The sequence below is a fragment of the Phalacrocorax aristotelis genome, chromosome Z (assembly GCF_949628215.1).
Source record: "Phalacrocorax aristotelis chromosome Z, bGulAri2.1, whole genome shotgun sequence".
NCBI classification, from domain to species: Eukaryota; Metazoa; Chordata; class Aves; order Suliformes; family Phalacrocoracidae; genus Phalacrocorax; species Phalacrocorax aristotelis.
The window spans coordinates 59199891-59218557 of NC_134311.1; the positions used below are offsets into that span (position 1 = coordinate 59199891).

Here is an 18667-nt window from a genome sequence, read left to right on the forward strand (position 1 = left end):
TAGAGGAGCAATTTTGGGGCCCGGCGTCCAGCTGACTGTAGCTCAAGGAGGCAGAGTATATGGTGCTGGCTTGGAGGAAAGTGTCAGGACCCAAGCATTTTGAACATGAATGTAGAAAAATGTCATACCATACTGTGACAGTCCAAAAATAACATGGATGCAGGTGCTTGATCTGAGGTTTTACAATTGCAACCAGCTACTCTAGTATTTTTATGTAGTTTGGAAATCGAGAGCCTGGGAACAGGTACCACGTATGTCAGAGACGGGATTTCAGGGCCTCCAGTTCTGAGTGCTATTTGAGAAGGATTTTAGGGCAGGAGCGTGGCCGCTGCACAAGACAGCAAGCACAGAGTGCAGAGATGCAGCGGGGGCAACTTTTCACCAATTTAGGCTTCAGGGAGTGCAAGTCCGGGGACAGATTTGTCCGGAACCTGCACAAAGCAACTCCAGCTGCTTGGCAGCGCCGCGAAAGCGGCGTGCGCTGGGGAGAGGGCTCCCGCCGCTGCAGGACCGGCTGCCGGCTCCGGTCCTGCCCTGACTGTCCCGCAGCACCCCGCCGGCTCCCCACAGCCCTCGCTTCCCTCCCCTCTCCCGCCTTTGAATCGCCACGAGTTAGTCTACAGGGCAGCACCCCCGGCGGGGACCGCAGTTTTAAAAATAGTGCAACTGCACGTGATGGGAATAGGCAAGCTGGCGGGAGGAGCGGCACCACCGCCAGCTACGAGGAGGCTGGGGAGGGTAAAAAGGAAGGCAAGCCCGTGTGCGGTACCCACCATCTTGCAGTCATCCAGGGCTCTCTGGGTCTGGTGGGCGCTCTCGGAGCCGCTGCCCCGGCGTTCACTGTCGCGGCCGTGCGGCGAGGTCTTGCTGCCCTGGAAGATGGATGCGGCGGAGCGGGGGCGCTTCCTGCGCCCGCTCGGTGCAGAGCTCATGCACACGCATCCGCCGCGCGGAGCCGCCCGCCGCGCGGGGCCCCGCGGGCGCGGGAAGCGCCTTCCCCCCCCCACCCTCCGCCCCTGCCGCCGCCCCGAGGAGGGGTGCGGGCCGGCGCCGCTCGGCGCCTCGGCCCGGCCGGGGGCCGCGCCGCTCACGGCCGGGAGCGCGGCGGCTCCCGGTGGTAGCCTGGCGCCTGCGGGAGAGCCCAGGGAGCGCCCTGCAGCATCGCCTCCGCTACCGCGGGGAGAGGCGGAGGAGCTGGCGCCCTCCCTCCTTCAGCAGCATGTCAGTCCCTGCGGAACCGCCCCGCCGGCGGCATGCTCCGCCGCCCTCCTTCCCGCGGCCGGCGGGGGGGTGGGGGGTGTCGACCGCGGCCGTGCCCGCCGGGGAAGGGCTCCCATCCAGCGGCCGCCAGCACCTGCCCGACGCACCCGGCGGGGGGAGCCCGCCCCGCCGCAACACTACGCGCTCCCCGGCGGCGCCTCTCGCCGGGGCGCCCGCCGGCAGCCGCTCGGAAGGGCCGCAGGGTCGGCGGGGGCCGGCGGGCTGACGCCGGCAGCAGCGCGCCTCCCCCGAGGGCGGGAGAACGGGCGGCAGCCGCCCCCCGGGCCCCGCCGCCGCCCCCGGGCCCGCCAGCGGCGGCCCTTGGCTCGCCCTCCCGGCCGCCCCGGTGCCGCGGGAGGCGGCCGGCGGCGGTGCCCGGCGCCCTCCCGCTGCGCGCCCCACGGAGGCGGCGGGCGGTGCCGTCCCTCTCGGGCCGCAGCCGCGGCGGGGGCCGCCCCCGGGGCGCAGGGGCTGTTCTCCCGCGGGCGTTAGCGAGCGGGCCGCCCAGCTTTTGCAGAAGTTGCTGCTAGTCTTCATGAAGCTTACTTAGAAAATACTCTCTTGTTTAACAGAGGCTTGGTTCGCTGCTCGAATTTGTTTTCCTTCTCTAAAAATCATCTGATTTGGGGGCTCTAAGAAGAATGTTTATAGGGTGTTGATGCAACTACACTGTAGATTGTATCTGTTCGTTGTAGAAAAGATTAAGTAACCATCGACTGGAGAACTTGTTTCTTCTTTGCCCCAGCACAGCAGTGCGGTTTGAGCTCACCAGGCTGGCGCTCGCAGTCCCGCCAGGCCTCGGGCACCAGCCCCTCTGATGCAGGCGGCTGTGGGGCAGCTGTGGGGCCATGTCTGCAGCCACACTGCACTGCCCTGGGGCAAGCTGTGGTCTGCGCCAGCTTCGGCTCCAGGGCTGGTCCAATTCCTCTCTGTAGCTGGGTAGCCGTGGCTGGTTAGCTCACTTCTGGTATAATGTTATTTCTTCAGGACATCAAACAAAATTTTTTTATGTTTCAGTAATGTTCTTGATTCTAAGGGAATGTCAAACGCATCACATACAGATATCCAGTCTTGCCAAGAAGCTTGAATACGCCAGCAATGGCACTCTGGCAGGTTGAGGGCCTCTTTTCAGACTGCGCTGATCGTTACTGTAGCACAGACACCCTGGCATCTACCGGAGTATGGACACTGCCTATTCATCTACTTTGAAACTCTTTTTCGACATTTCCTGCTATTTTCCCAGAAATGGAAGCTGCTGGATATGTGTTAGCGTTGATGGGTTTGCAGGCCTTGCAAGCACTGTCATCACTTTAGGTAAAATTAGAATGACCTTGTAATTGTAATGTTACTGTTGTAAACATACTACTAGATCTTCAGCATCCAGAGCAGCAAGAACTTGCAGTTTCTAAGTGCTGTTTTAAAGACACCACATTTTTTTCACAGTAAACTTAATTCTCTTACTCATAGGAAATAAATGCTTGAATTTGCTGCTGCATGAACACAAGCTTTAAGCCAGGACATATTTCTTCCATATCCAGACAAGTCATTACCTAATCACAAGGGAAATATTTGAATACTGGCAAAAAGCAAAATGAACTTCTCCTCACAGCTATATAGAATAAAACATATATATTTGTAAAGGGAAATTAAAACATAATACTATGCCACATTACTGCTAGTATTTTAACAATTGTGCATGTATTTAGTCCTGTGTTCTAGTCCTACGTCCTTGTCTTATTTCAGTTGGTTTCAGGTCTTTATTAAGAGCTACTGTAACAGCAATAACGAAGTAATACTAATAGTAAACCCAACAACAGTTACAATAGTTCTACCAGAGTGCAGCATGTTTGCTTGTACATTACTTGTCTTGGCTGAAGTTCTGGTCCTGTGCTGTCAATGCCAGAAGTCCCACTGACTTTTAAGAAAGGTTAGAATTTAGTTCATGGTGATACATCTGCCCTGTATAAAGCTGAGTCACAGCTGAGTTTTGCCCTTCAGCCAACATCTGGAACAGTTTTGAAGTCCCAGTGACCTACAGCATGTTAATTCCTGATTGTTTATTATCTTCAGAATGTCCACATTTGGCAGTGGATCTGGTGATCCTTTCTGTAATTTATAAGACTGAATTTTTTGATAATTCTTCCAGCTGACCTCTGAAATCATCATGGAATGTGATGAATTTCACAACACACCAGGTTTATGTTGGAAAAGCAGGAGTGACGGGGAACAAGTCAGTCTGGGATGCATAAGAAACAATTATTTTTGTAGGCACACCCGTTCTTGGGTTGGGCGGAAGACCTCCAAGCTAAGCCACCAAATGCTGTTGCACGGCAGGCAGCAGGAACAGTAGGAGTCAGTTTGAAAATACATACCACCCAGAAACAAACTGCTCCCTTAAGAAAACAGGTATGCATGCTGCGATGCTCTCCTGAAAAGAGAGAGACAGGATTCTTTCCTCTTGTCTGGACTAGAGTTCCTGTCACAAATGGCCTTATTCTAGCTTTGTCTCCTGGTACTTAATGGATCACAACAAGCAGGGCCTTATTGCTCCCTCTCACAGCATCCTCTCAAGACCATGGATAGGTGACCTTGAAATAAGTTCAAAGAATACTTGGCCCATCACATAACAAAATTCTTCAGCAACTCCACAGCTCATAGTGAAATAAAAATAATTATGTAGGCTTTGCTATACCTAGCCTATACTGTAATTCTAAAAAAATGAACTGAGATGAACTTTTTACTTGGGAATCTCTCTTGTTCCATTTTGTTGTAATCTTTGCCTAATCCATTTATTTCTCTGGTTGTTGGCTTCTGGTGGTATTTCCCAAGGGTGAGTAGAATGTAATGGACTAGATAAGTTATGAAAGAGACACTGATTAGCTGAGAAATGTGAGGAAATGTCTTTGGAGGAAAAAAAAAGTGAAAGGAAAAAAGAGGCAAAGGAATAGAGAATGCAAAAAAGGCTGTTTCTATAGAAAGAAGATACAGAGAGAGAAGAGGAAACCCAGGCGCAGGTACTGAAGAAAATAAAAGAAAGTAATTACACATGATCTCCTTAGTACAGAAAAATAAAATAGAAGTTTTAAAGTTAGATTGAAAGTGAAAACTTAAGTATAACAACAGAGACTTTTTCACATTTCTTTAAAGTATCTTTTTAAAGAAAGTGAACTGACTGTTTTTCTGAGTAAATGTGGTACATTTTAAACAGAGCACAAATTTATTCCCTGGAAATGCAGGGTCAGATCAGTGTCTGGAGGTAAAGTACTCGATTTTTGTACTAGGCTTCCTGTGGGGTAAAACTGTTTAACCCTCATAACAATGTAATAATGGATTTGAGAATGCAGTTTCAATGGCCATTTCTGTTTTATTAATAATTCCTACAGGCTGGAAGGTTAGGGAAAGGAGTGCCATACGAGGCATTGTTCTCACCTGATTCCATAAATAAGTCCTTTATGTATGCCAGGTATTGGCCTTCCTGACTTCAGAGATCCTCCAGCTGTAGCAGCTCCCTGCACCCCTTCTCCTCAGTCTGTGCTCAGTGGAGGGCTTACCAAGTCAAATCATTTTTTAGCAAAGACTGCACATTAGTATATTTTTAGTGTCCAAATATCAAGATGCAGAAAAATACTATACTTTCTTTGGAACTCAATATAGCATTTTTGACCCAAATACAGTAATTTAGCCTTTTTTTTCAAATGCCTAAAAATAATTTATGTATATGCCCCAGAAAACAAACAGAGACATCCCTGTCCTGTGAAATTTATAGCCACAGTTCAACGAAGACTAGCAATAGATGAGATTGTAAAGAAAATAGGAACATTTTTCTAAGTTCTGTTGTGCCAGTCTCAACGATTTCCAAGTTTACTTAGGAAACTAATGTCCACGCAGTGTATTAGCAGTGGAGATGCTGAGGAGGGGGCTTATTTTGCTTGCAGTCACTGGAAGTTGATAAAAAATGCAGTCATTAGTGAGTCCAGGTGTAGCTGTCAGCCAGGATAGGCATGTTGCTCCTGGTTATGAATGCATGAATCAACATGCTTAAGCTAGCAAAAATGTCAAAATGGCTTAGTCTGCTTTACTTGCCTTTTCTGTAAGTGTTGCAAAAGACTGTGACATGTAAGTCATGCCCTGAGGATGCTAGAGATTATTGCAGTGAGATTTTTTGGCACTTAAGAACTATTGCATTCCTTAAATCACAGAATGAAAGAAATTCTAAATCACATAATCAAGGGTAAGTTCCCCCCTTCTCTATTTCCATTATAACATGTATTTATATATGGAATTCCCACATGAATTTATATGGAAATACCTGTGGGAGCACTCAAGTAGCTAGACAACTAACTGTTTCAAATATAGCCAGATTTGCCCAACAAAATACAGGATTTCATAACAAGGAAATCTGAGAAAATGGCCTGTAAACCCAGATATTTTTTGCTTTCACCCCTCCAAGAATAATTTTTTTTAAACATAGTAGTGTTACTAAAATAATGCTAATGCCATCAGCACTTCTGTTATTATGAGAAAACAAAATGCCTGCTTTAAAAAATAAACATTAGCATAACAGATCTCTAAATGGTAGAAATTAAGAATTACTTCTGAAAAGAACAAGGCTAACATCAGTTTCTTATTATGAAAGTATCAATGGAATAATTTACCTTTAGCTCTAGTGTAGTCAGTAGACTACAGAATGATGGCAATAAATAAATATAAATTTGCCTTAATGTTATCTTTTTTATGATAGAAAATCTGGCATAAAAACAGAGGCACACAATATATGGAACATAGAGACCACTGATAAATCTTCCAGTAAACGTCTTCCAAAAAGTTAAGGAAAATTATCGTTAAGATCATAAAGCACAAAATACCTGAATAATTTAAAAATACTTCTAAGACCTAGTAATTAAAAGTTAAGTTTTATGATATTATTTAAATTCCTTACGAATAACAAGTTCCATGACAAATTTAATAAATATCTGGGTAGTAAAATATTAGAAGAAAGTCTTACATATAATAAATCTGTACATTATTTATGGAATGGTGAAAATTAAACTCTTATAGTAAAACATTGCTGTTGTGAAAAGTAGAATAGGAACAGCTACAGAAAAGAATACACCAAGGATTTGTGAGGAGCTGTAGGACAGAGGAGTGAGAGAATACATCTCTAGCCAAATGGATGCTTAAGAAATTGCCCAGAGGTCTGTCAGTGCTTTGCTACTTAGAAAATGCAATGTTTGGCATCTAGTGGTTTGGAGACTGCTTGGTGGATGCACAGGAGAAATAGTGGGGTTTGTGTTTTTATGCTAAATATATGAACTGCAGTCCTCTGTGTATTCAGGGAACATATACTTAATTCAAAAAAACAAATATAATTGTTTGAGAATCTGAGAATAATGCCTAAATACCGAAACCAAATAATCTTCATCCCCCTTGCTCTTACAGGAAAAATGCCTGGACCAATACAGAGGCCCTCCACTACATCTTCAGGAATGTTTTAAAAAGTCATATGCTTTATAGAAGTGGAATAGATGGCAAAATTCGCAGTCATTATTATGTCCTTGGTTGTTCTGTAGACCCATGTGGTTACTAGAAATAAAAGTCCTATACAAATTTCTGGTTTAGTCAGTATGATAAACAGCTTGCCACTGTGTCTATACTGTCTCCTTGTCGCATTGTTCAGGAGCTTAGAAATGGAATAGCAAGCAGGATAAACTATACCAATGAGAGTAATCTTGCTAGCAGGCTACATCTATACAATTTTTTTAAAGAAAGATTATTTTTATAGTATTTCAGCTGTTCTCTTTTGAGATTTTAAAAAGCAAAAGTCTGATAACATTTAAATAAGGACAAATACTTTCAGATTTCAAAAGCAAGTCAAGGATAGTGAAACTACACTACTGTTCTAATGTAAATACAGTACAAGAGTTATGCTGTTACAAGGAATAATCCAAATATAACTCTCAGAGCTAGCGACCTAATGAAAATCTGGAAACTAAATCAGACTGGACGCACAGGCTTAGTCAGTTTTACAGAATTCTGTTTGTGTTATAAGAAGATGAGAACTCTAAATTAGTAAAATCATTCGAGGCAGCAATACTCTGAAACCTCTTCTGTTTGCCATCTCAGTTTGGCCTTTGTGAAAAAGCCTTTACTGGTTAGTCTGTATCTCCACTCTTCTGCCTATCCTGATAACTATTCACTAGCTACATGTTTAAAAGAGATACTGCAGCCCTACAACGCAAACTTTTACTTCAATTTAAGTTATTATCTTGACACACATTTCTGTTAAATGGTCAGAAGAGATACAACATTGATTTTTTAAAAATTATCATTACTTCACTTAGGAATTAATGTTTTATTGCAATGAATAGAAATAGATCACATCGTCTCAAGAGCTATCATCTGGACTGTTATTCTGCAGGTTCAATACATTTTCACATTTGAAAGATTATTTTAATAAGCACATTGTCATATTTTCTTTAAATGAAGGCTTAAAGTCACACAGAAAATTATGTGGGTTCCATATAAATGTCATTGCAGCACACTACAAACAATGACTTAATCTACTTTTGGTACATGGCAAGTGCAACACAGTTCATTTTTACATGAAAATGCAGTATGGGTTGAATCACATGATCAGTGATTTCAGCGGGTAAACCTGAACTCTTACTCTGCCTTACAAGCTTTTTAGCCTTGCAGCTCTGAGTAACTTGACTGAAATCAAGCCATTCTTAATAGAAACATGTTCCGCCAAGTGCCTTTTTGTACTTGTCCTTAATCAGTTATCAACTTGCTTTCACTAAGCTCATCAAACTACTAAATTAACTTTTTTTCTTCTTATTTCATGGGCATAATTTTCAACTCAAAACAAAGCAAACAAAACCTGTGATTGTTTTTGATGAATGCTGTGTTCTTACGAGAATCTGGCTGTGCATGTGTGACATACAAGGACAGTAATGAGGACCACCTGTTTTTTACTTTCCTGATCTTTAAATACTACATTACCTTTTTAAAAATCTAGAAAAGGATTAAGAATGATGGTGTGCTGGCCTGATGTTATTCCAAGGACGTTCACTGAAAGCAGGGAGAGTTTTAAGGAAAACTAGAACTGAATAATCTAGGGAATTTAAGAATATGAAAATAAACCAAAATTTCCCCCCACCCCGCCCCACCTGGTATTTTAGAATTGTGGCTTCACAGAAGATACTTTCCAGGATCTCCAGTTTTGTTGTTTTATTACCCACATTGTTCTGCAAACTGTAGTGAGTTGAAGATTGCTTTAATCTTCTCTCTTTACCTGTCCAGAAAGTTTGGTAATCCCTATTGTAGCGTGGTTGTGCTGGTTTGCTGCTGTAGGCATGCAGTTTTACCTTGTTGGCTGGTTATTGAGGAGGTGGAAAGATTCATAGATAAAAGAAGTGGCCTTCTGCTTGTGGTGGCAGCTGCTCTGCTTGGATCCTGAGAAGCATCAGGATGAAGGCTCTTACTGGCAACTTCCATCTCCTCTAATTCCTTCTCCCACTTTCTGCTTTGCAGATGACAGAAAGAAGAACCCTTTCTAATAATTCTTACTTGGGCTTTGCGTGATAGTGAAATAAATAGCTTTGTAAGAGTCAAAAAATGATTAAACATGATCATGAATTCTGAAGAGGGAGGGTTTAGGGAGACATATTCACCAAGACCAATGTTTCTAACAATGTATTTCAAAGGCAAAAAAAGCAAAGCATCTTAAGTTTTAATGAGTCTTACTCCGATTGAGAAAAGGACACAGCATGTGGGAGGACCTGCAGAGATTCGGAAAGATATAGCACATCCTTGTCTTGAAACATGTTTTTAAAATCCCGCATGAGTCTGTTGTGCTGCCAGTAAAGAGCTAAAGATTTGAGAATGTATGACTACTCTCCTGAAAATATAGGCCTGAATTATTGCACAGAGGCAAAGAAATAAGTTCTTGGATCCAATGTTGCTTCATGGATTTGCATTTTCATTCTTGCTTTTTCTTTTTTCTGTTCTTTTTAACTTGGTCCTATTGTTTATTTGCTTTAATTGATTCATGGTTTATGCTGTATGTTTTTTTTAATTGGCCTGTTTTTATCTTCTGGTTGTTCCTCTAGTCTCACGTTATCCTCTACTCTATATTTTGTCCTTATTTTCCCAATTTGTTTCTCACTCATTTCTCTGTTATCCACATTCCCATCTGTTTTTTCTGTGTGATCAAAGAATGGTTTTGTGTTCTGTTCTTCTAAAGGACAAGTGGAACTACAGTTTTGAAGCTAGCATGTCAGATCTCCAAATACAAGCAAAATTCAAAACTTGACCTGCGTAGGCTGAAACTCGTGATGAGAGAGGAAGATTTATTATACAAATGAGCTTTAAAATGGCTTAAAAATTCATACATAGACACAGGCTACACTACATGGTAGACTTACAGGGCCAGATCCCTAGTCCTGCCTTTGTTCACCACGAGTAACCACAGGGGACTGGAGAAATCCTATGTAATATAAGCTACATATATATAGAATATATATACACACACTATGGATTAATATCTGCTTATATACTATTTCTTCCCCTTCTCCCTGGGGAATGCCAAAGCTAAGGGAGGACAAAGCAGTCTGAACAACAGCTCAAGGTGTAATCAATGGTTTACTCTTAACATGGTGTTAACATGAATGGGGTTCAGCAGATGCCTGCTGAGAGTCCAGCTCTGTTCATATCCCCCAGATGACAGTATTGGGAATATCGTTATTAAATGAGATGACATGAATGCAAAGGGATAGCTGCTGCAACTCAGATGAGAATTCACTGTGATCCTGACAAATCAAAGATACCATCTTTAGAAATGTTGTGAAATAATGTAAGGGAACGTGTAAGATACCGCACTGGTGGAAGTTATCCACCATACAAATGTAAGATTGGGGTAGGTAAAACCCTGCAGGACAGGACCTAGACACTTTTGTTGTTGATGTGAAGATGAAGCTATTACTAAGAAAAACCCCTATTATATCAGGAGGTAAAATTAGCCTTATGGCTAGCAAGATACATGAAACAATAATTCCACTTAATATTTACTCAGTCTTGGCTTTACTAGTTGGTAAAGACCTATCCAGTCTGGTGCCTTGCACTTCAAGCAAGATGTGGGCCACTTGGAGAGAAGAGGGAGAGAGAAAAAAATTATAAGGTGAGCTAGAAAACATATACTCTGTAGAGACTGAAAGTACTGGAAGTAGAAGACTGAGGGAAAACAGCAGTTCTCAAGCATGCGAACTGCTACAGCATAAGGAACGGCATGATCTTTTTTTTTCTGGCATCATAGAAAATGGTAAATAATTTCAGCAAGAGTATTCAGGTTAGACTGAAAGTTCTTTTTCATGTTGAAGATAGTGAAGGGCTGGATTAGTTTTCCACAGGAGACTTTAACTGAAGGTTTTTAAGAAAAGTATAGACAGTATTTTGCCAGAAATTACACACGTGTTGTTAATTACCCCTTGAGAGGGAAATTCATTTATAGACTCCTCAAGGTCCTTTTCAACTCTATTCTTGTGTGACTTTTGGAATTACAAAAAATATCACATCAGCTTCATAAGAAATATTAACTTGTAAGTTTTCCTATAGGAGGTAAAAACTTCCGCTTTTGCAATCTTCCCCAGTCTTACGAAATGTTTTGTCATTTCATGGAAGTTTGTCAATTCATGAGACAGATACTTTCTTCCACTGTATTTGCCGCTACTTCACCATCTTTTCCACCTTTCAAATTCAGTACTGCTGGAAGCAACATTTCTTAACATTCAGTTACTGGAAATGCTCTTCCCAATAGAGCACTAGGGAAGCGGTTTAATGACAGCAGCATCAGTGCTATTAAATATTCCAGAAATTTGTACAGCTTTTAAAGATAAGGGTAATGAAGAAGTGGTGAAGAAATGAAGGATGAGAAAAGGAGAAACTCATACTAACATAAAGAAACAGGGTGGAAAATGCTGAACAGCAACAGAGAAAGCTTATGAATGATGAAATAAAGTGAAATGGAAAGTGGTAAGAGAGCAATTATTTAGGAGTGAAGGTCAGACTGAGAAAACGCAAGTCAGTGGGAAACAGAAAAAGAGCAAGTCCACATTTTGCCTGTAGCCTTTTTTCTATTTTTCCCTCCCTTTCTACTCAGAGAACACCTGCTATTGACATCTGAAAAAGAATGGAGTGTTCTAAGCATTGTTCATCTGTTTTATTTGTAAATATTTTCAGTTATTTTGAGAAAAGGCCAAATGAAAGATTTACTAATTCAACAATAAAAAGGAAGACACAAGTATGGATGAACAGCAACAAGAGTGTGTAAAGTGGGCCTCGGATGGGTTTTTTCTTCCCCTTGTAGACTTGCAACAGATAGAAAGTTTCATTGCCTGAATCCACTTACTATTTTTAGTGCTTAAATCCATTGGCTTTATGTGTAGCAAAAAAAAGGAAACGCACGACTCCTATTTTAAATGTGCTGCCCATTTGCAGTCTTTGGTAAATAAATCTAAGGTAAGCTGAACTTCATAATACCTGTGGTTTGTTGGTTTATTCCCAGTTGTGGGTGGTCTTCTGCAGCTTTTTCATTATGAGTTGTCTCAGGCAGCGCCTTGTGTTCTTATCTTTAATGCAGCCTGTGGTCTTTGCATTGTCAAGACAACCTAAATTCTTGATGTGATGGGTAGAAAGACATTGTTTTGATCCAGTGGTTGAAGTGGTCCTCTGCAAGGCTCAGCATAGCCCTTGTCACAGGAGGACAAGCACATGATTTGTATAGTGGCAGCATCTTTGTGGCTCTTCCAGTCCCTGTTAGAGGTACACCACAGTATGCCTGTGCTCTGCAGAGCCCAGCCTCACAGGATACATAGCATGTAGGACATGGACTTTTGCAGGCTCTTCCCCCAAACCTCTCTTACAAATGGAATATCCTCTTCAGGAATGAATGAAGAGTCAAAGTTTGCCTCTAAGATTGCAGAAATAAAAGGAAAATTTAATCCCAGAAGTATGGGACCATAATATAAAATCACCAGTCAACAGTAACTTCTTTAAAAAAGAAAACAGCTCATCTCTAATCTAAGTGCTGCTTAAGCAACTATGGGACCATTACCTCAGAGGAGAAGTAAATCCAGGACCATGTAAGTCTATGTAAGATTTTTGTTTTGGTCTACAATCTGCTTCCAAATTAACAGGCACACAATACAAAGTGTGCTTTTGTAAAGAAATACTGTTTAATAAACAAAGTAATTGTCTCTTAGTTGAAACAGACTTTGCTTTTGATGTGGGCAGCAAGTGTTCAGCCTCCCAAATGACATTGTGACAAATAGTTCCAGAACTAGTAGACAACAAAACTGACTACTGAAAACAGCAGCGTGGATTACCCAGGAAATTATGAAACATAAGCTAGTTTGTTTGGGAGCTACCCATACAAGTAAGGCAAAAGTCCTTTAGGGTTCCTAAGCCGGCACAAGGCTTCTTATGTGTCATAAAGGGAAAGCAAAAATATATCAGGTAGATGATTCTTTCTCTTTATGGATTTTTTTTTGTTCATTTGTTTTGCTTTGTGTTTCCAAACACAGCTGTCCTTTCAGCCATGGATTTAGTTGGGTGGAAGGAGGAGGTCAGCTACTCTTTTTTCAGTCCTTACTGTTTTTTGGTTACTCTTCTGCAAAGCTCAGAGGCTAGTTAATTTTGAGGAAAGTAATTTAATTTCTTAGAATCAAATTTGTGTTTCTGCTTTTGTTTTACATATACTCCAAAACAAGAATGTATACAGCATGAAACATTAAAATATAATATTTTTCAAAGAAAAGTACCATAAGCGGTTGTATCCATAAAAATCTGCCTGCATACATGGTAACAGTCACTTTCATATTAAGGTCCTGCTCATGCTAGTACTATTTTGAGTTTAATAAGTGTGTGAGATTTTGCCTTTAGCAATTAAGTCCTCTGCAGAAGCAGCTTAGCATCCCGAATCCTCTAGGGTAATTAATTGAAGAGGAACCTTCTCAGGGACTACACCAGTAGTAGGTCCAGGATTTGAAGTGAAAGCCCACTTAGTGCTGCCTTTTACAAAAAGGATCCTGTAACATACAGAGATTTGAGAATACTGTGGCCAGTATTTCTTATGCCTGCTGTTGTACTTTTTAATGTTTTTTGTAGGCTACTGAGAACGATTTTTTCTTTCATCAATCATTGAACATCATTTAATGTTCAATACAGAAAATAATACCATACTAAGCCGAGAGAGATTTTTACCTCAACTATCTGGCTGGGCATTAAATGCAACCTTTTTTTCTTGAGCCTTTGTAAAAAATGCTCCCATAAGGATGATTTATGATTGTTTTAACTTAGATAGCTTGTGAATTGAAAACAATAGATGCACAAAAGTGTCCTTTACAATTGTGTGTATCTAGAATAGCTGCAAAAATAAATTAAATTGATCCAGTTTTTTTGCGATAAAGGACAGATGGACTAAGTCCCCCTGTTGGGTTTATTTTAAGGACAAGGTGAATTGTATCTTCCTCAATCTCTAGTTCATGGTAAATGATACATAAAAGTGGCAGTTGTCTAAAATTTACAGTTATTTATGTTAACTTTAAAAAATTACATTCTGAACTTGTGTTTAGGAAACTATTAATTTGATTCTGGCGTTGGATATTCTGGAAGAATACGTACAACAAATGCAGTTTCCCAGGTTTCCTCTGCAATGCATACGACAGATTTACTTTGGAACCATTATGTCACAGCACAGTCAAAAAATATATTTGAATAGAACAGTATAAAAATTGAGTTAACAGGCTGGATACCTTTGCTACTATAAACAAATTAACCTAAACTACACAGGTTATATCAAAGCAGCCAATGATATATCTGCAAAACGTAAAGCAGAAGGAGCAGAGCTTATCAGTTTACGATACAAATGAAGTGTCAGACTTGCACAGAATATCCATGAAGTAGATCTGATACTAGTTGGCCATGACAATGATTATAAAATAAAAAAGATTAATGGAACCTGCATTATGGAAGAAGTCTGATTTTAGAAGTTTCTCAAGAAAAAAAAAAGCTTTGGTTTATTCTTTCAGTATGATTTTCAAAGTGCTGACCTCGGAAATGCAGAAGAATATTTATGTATAAATTGAGTGATCAGTGAGTACAGTCAGAACCTTTAGGTGGGTGTGATTTTCTTAATGATTAATTTAAAAAATAAATAGCTAATAAGAATTAGCTATTCAAATTTACTGAAAAACAGCAACTGCTTTCAATGAGCCAGGAAGAATCCCCATATTCCTTGATGTAAAGCTTTACCATGGATGTAGTATCTGAGTGTGAATTTAGAGGGTTGGAAGCTGTAAGTGCTCTGTGTCCTATATTCTGTATAATTCTAGAAGCAATTAACTATACTGTGATTTTATTGCCACCATAGGATTTTCCTGCTTTTATAAATACAGATTAGATTTATTTTTAACAGGAATTTGTGAATTAGTTTGCCCTTATATCTTGAAATGAGATCCATGTTTCCTCCTGATACAACTGACTTCAACTGACTTCAGTAAACTTAGACCACAGAGGAATGTGGCCTATTTTTTTAATTGTTTCAGTTTAATTTTTAATGGAGGACTACTCTAGTGCATCCATGAGTTGATTACTATTAAAAGACATCACTTTACCAAATTTAGTTTTAAGCTCACTGTTGAAAATGGCATTTAGAAATCTTGTCATTTATCCAGTTGGATCCTAAAATATTAATGTATCTGCAGAATATAGGAAAGCTCATAGTAAAAAGCACTACCCCTGACATCCCTCTGTGTGTTACTTCCTGAATTCTTGAGAGAATTAGTTGGTAACAGTATATGAATTATGTGGCATATGAATTATATGAATGGTATATGGATTAAGTAGCACTTTTTAACGGTATATTTTACCATTTAATAATTTGTCCTTGACATAGCTACTCATTCAACAGTTAGAAGCAATGGCAGAGTGAAAGAATGCAGCGTTCAATAACATTCTGTTTTACTGATGCTGGGAATGTCTAATTTATTGAAAGATCAGCTTCCATAAGAACTTCCTTTATTATAGATATTTATTAGTAATACTACTATAGCACCCCAATTCCTAGACTTTTATACTTAAGTCCCTTATGTGGTTATTGCTGTTGAGCTGCATAGTGCCTTCCTATTGTGAATAAAACATTTCTGACAAAATACTAAATTTAAATAAACTATTTTCTCTGATATGCAGCACTGATACCATTTACTGTCAACCACAGCTACATTCCTATAAAGTATTAGCATGGCATCTGCTATGTCTTCTACTCCTGAGGGGACTCTGGAGATCATGAGACATCTTTAATTAGATTGTTGGTATTCACAAGAGGTGCTAAAAACTAGCACACATTACAGTACAACCTTGAGGCTGTTAAAGTTAGGTTGACTGTGAAGTTGACTGCAATCCCTGATCTTAACTGTCTTTAAACTGCAGAAACGTTTCTGTTGCTGACAGAGGTGAATTTGTTTTGAACATTTCACTGGGAGAATAGTTAAGAAAATTGCTTGGGAAATGCACGTGGGTGACGGTGGTTCCAACAATGGATTTAAGCAACAAGCTACAGCCTGTTAATTTGATGTACGCAGTTCTCAGCTGTTATCATGTATTCTCAAATTCTGGATAAATTCTTCTTAGTCTTCTTATAGGATTTAGTACAATCATTTGAATCCTTTTACCTTCCCCTTTGCAAAGGCAACATGAAACAAAAAAGGGTAATTTTGACTTTTCAAATCTCACAAATAAAATCCCAGATATCCTTTGCATCTGAGAAATGATACCCTGCATGAGAACAAACTCCCCTAATTCAGTCACCTGCAGAGTCATCTCTTACAGTCCAGTGAAGCTTTCCTCCCAAGGACAACGATGGGTAGTATAATTCTTGTGGGAATGTCTCAGGTTTATCATCTTACAGGAGGTCTTGATCACTTCTGCTGTCCACTATTGTTATCTGCAAATCATTTATATTGGATATAGTATGAAGAAATGTTAGACTGGAATTCCCCCTGCTTAGATAACTTCAGAGATGTATTTTGTAGCCTTGTTGGTATTGTTAAAATGCTCATAAGCGTGGATGTGGAGTGGGAGCTAGATGGCTTTAGAAGTGTTATTGTATTAATTAAGGCCAAAACAAATGGCGTTTTATGTGTCTATTCAGATTTATGGGACTGAAGGGACAATACACATTTTTCATGCGTGGGTTTTTTTTTCTCCTGAAAATTATAAAACAAATCCGGTTTTTGAAACAGATTTCTAAAATGAAGGAATATTTGTTGCAAATAATTGTATTGGGAATCTTATTATTCAGCATCTTTTAGATGTAGTTCTTTGTCCAGCTGATAAAGAAGTAGATGGTTGTACAAATACTGTGGTAGGAGCAGAAAGCAGTCTAGGAAATCACATAGCCAATGCAATACTAGAAGCTGCTTATGCTGATGTAGGACTAGATACTTCAGGTCATAATTTAAAATGTTTTCAGTAACTCAAAATGTTTTGAGTATGTTAATATTTAACCTTGGTTATGTGTCTTAATTATTTAGTTTGGAGTAGCCCTTCGAAAATATCTGAGGAAGAACAAATACAGAAGTCAGGGATTTGTAACACAAAAGAAAGCATTCAAAGACAGTTATATTAGAGGAAAAGAAACCTCTGAAGAAATTAGGAATTTGAAATTAGCAGAAAATTGTAAAAGTTAATCTTAATGCTTTATATATCAATAGATATACTGAAAATATCAGCATGTTAACATGTGAACTATCACGTAAGCTAACTGCTTCAGGTTACGATTGAAGTTCAATAACATACATAGTAGTGCCTATATGAACACACAGTCTTATGAGAAGTAATTTTAAAATTGGTATATATAGGTTAGAATGTATTGGTAATTCCCATTACTTAAAAAATCTACTTTTCTGTACACTCTCTGTCTCTCTGGGTTTTTTTTTTTCTCTTTTGAAGTATATGGTATCCAAGGCAGGAATCAAACATATTGTGTTTGTAGAGCAAATCTGGTAAGAGTGAAGGATGATGCTTAGTTAAAGTACAGCAGTACTGTAATGAGACAAAATAGCTTGGGTGAAATCCTAGTTGTAGTCTCAAAAGCAACATATTTTTGCAATTATTTCCACTCCTCAGTCAAATAAGAAGCAATCTGAGAACACATTTCACACATATAAACCCTTGATCTTGCTAAATCTGCAGAGCAATTGGTTTTTCCAAATATGCTTTAAATCAAAATGCTACTGTCTTATTTAAAAAATTAAAGCTCTACAAGTCTTTATATAAAATGTATTTTGGTGGTGTTGCCATCTCCTTTTCCCTGTTCTTCCTAGCTAATAATTACTCTCTCTATACTGTTTTTGGCATTGGTTTTGTTATTTTGTGTGTGTGTGTTTTGGGCTTTTATTTTCTTTTAATCACTATTTTACCTGATGCCCAGATGGCTTTGGTTTTAAGTTGGCTTTATCATTATTTTATGATGCAAGGGATTACGACTGAGATTTGGCTTATCCATCTACCCATGTATGCAATATTTTTTTAAAAAAAACAAACAACACACCTCTAACTACAGAAGTCATTAAATCAACATGTTTGCTTAATTTTCTAATACTGTTCAGTGCACATAAAGATAAGTACGTGTATACATCTTTTCAGTATCGGCTCCTACATCATTGGTATTTGAACATCTTTTTAACACACATTCTGTCTTATTTAGCATAAGCTCAAACCACAGGTAACTTCAAATATTTCAACAAGAAAATGTATTATTGAGCCAAATCTTTAGGGGAGAAAAATCCTACAAGAAATGTCATTATTTTCTGTTATGATTGTATATACCCTTTGTTTAAACAGAGTATACCCAGCAGAGGATTTTACTATGGATGGTCTTTTTGCTATCTTCCCTGTTGTAGATCCACAGCTAGTAGTCAGAATTACAGGGAGACGATTATTGGAAACTTTTTAAAAGGAGTTTTACAGATACCCAGGTCTGGATGGAAAGTCTGTTCTGCCTGTGTATGAAAATATTAGTTGTCTTAGACACTTAAAATGTTTCACAGAGTTTCACTTAATTCTGATAATGGCATCAGAAACCGTGTGTCATACTTGTACAAAGTATGATGATTACTTCTCTACAATAAACCTTTCTAATATTACTATATTATGCAAATGCAAAAACTGGGGAAAAAACTTAGATACCATTCATTTGTTGTGTCTTAACACAGATGATCAGTTCTGGACTGATGGCAAGAAAAGTAACAGCTGCTGCCTCAAATAGCATTGTAACTATAGGATATTTGGTGCAAGTATGATCTTATTAATCTTGTTATTTAAGACCAATGTCTTTTTTGCTCTGAGTCTG

General features: G+C 39.6%; 2 protein-coding genes across 2 annotated transcripts in view; both read right to left on the reverse strand.

Annotated features, from left to right (window-relative positions):
* RGS7BP (regulator of G protein signaling 7 binding protein) overlaps positions 1 to 1199 on the reverse strand; it is a 41296-nt gene extending 40097 nt beyond the window's left edge. The window contains exon 1 of the mRNA XM_075079544.1: positions 774 to 1199. Coding sequence (XP_074935645.1) covers positions 774 to 932 — 159 coding nt within the window. The 5' untranslated portion in view covers positions 933 to 1199. The remainder of the gene's footprint in view (positions 1 to 773) is intronic.
* Positions 1200 to 12467: 11268 nt separating this feature from the next.
* The window catches only part of RNF180 (ring finger protein 180), a 99304-nt gene continuing 93104 nt past the window's right edge, over positions 12468 to 18667 (reverse strand). The window contains exon 13 of the mRNA XM_075078614.1: positions 12468 to 16258. The gene's annotated coding sequence lies outside the window, so the exon portion shown is untranslated. The remainder of the gene's footprint in view (positions 16259 to 18667) is intronic.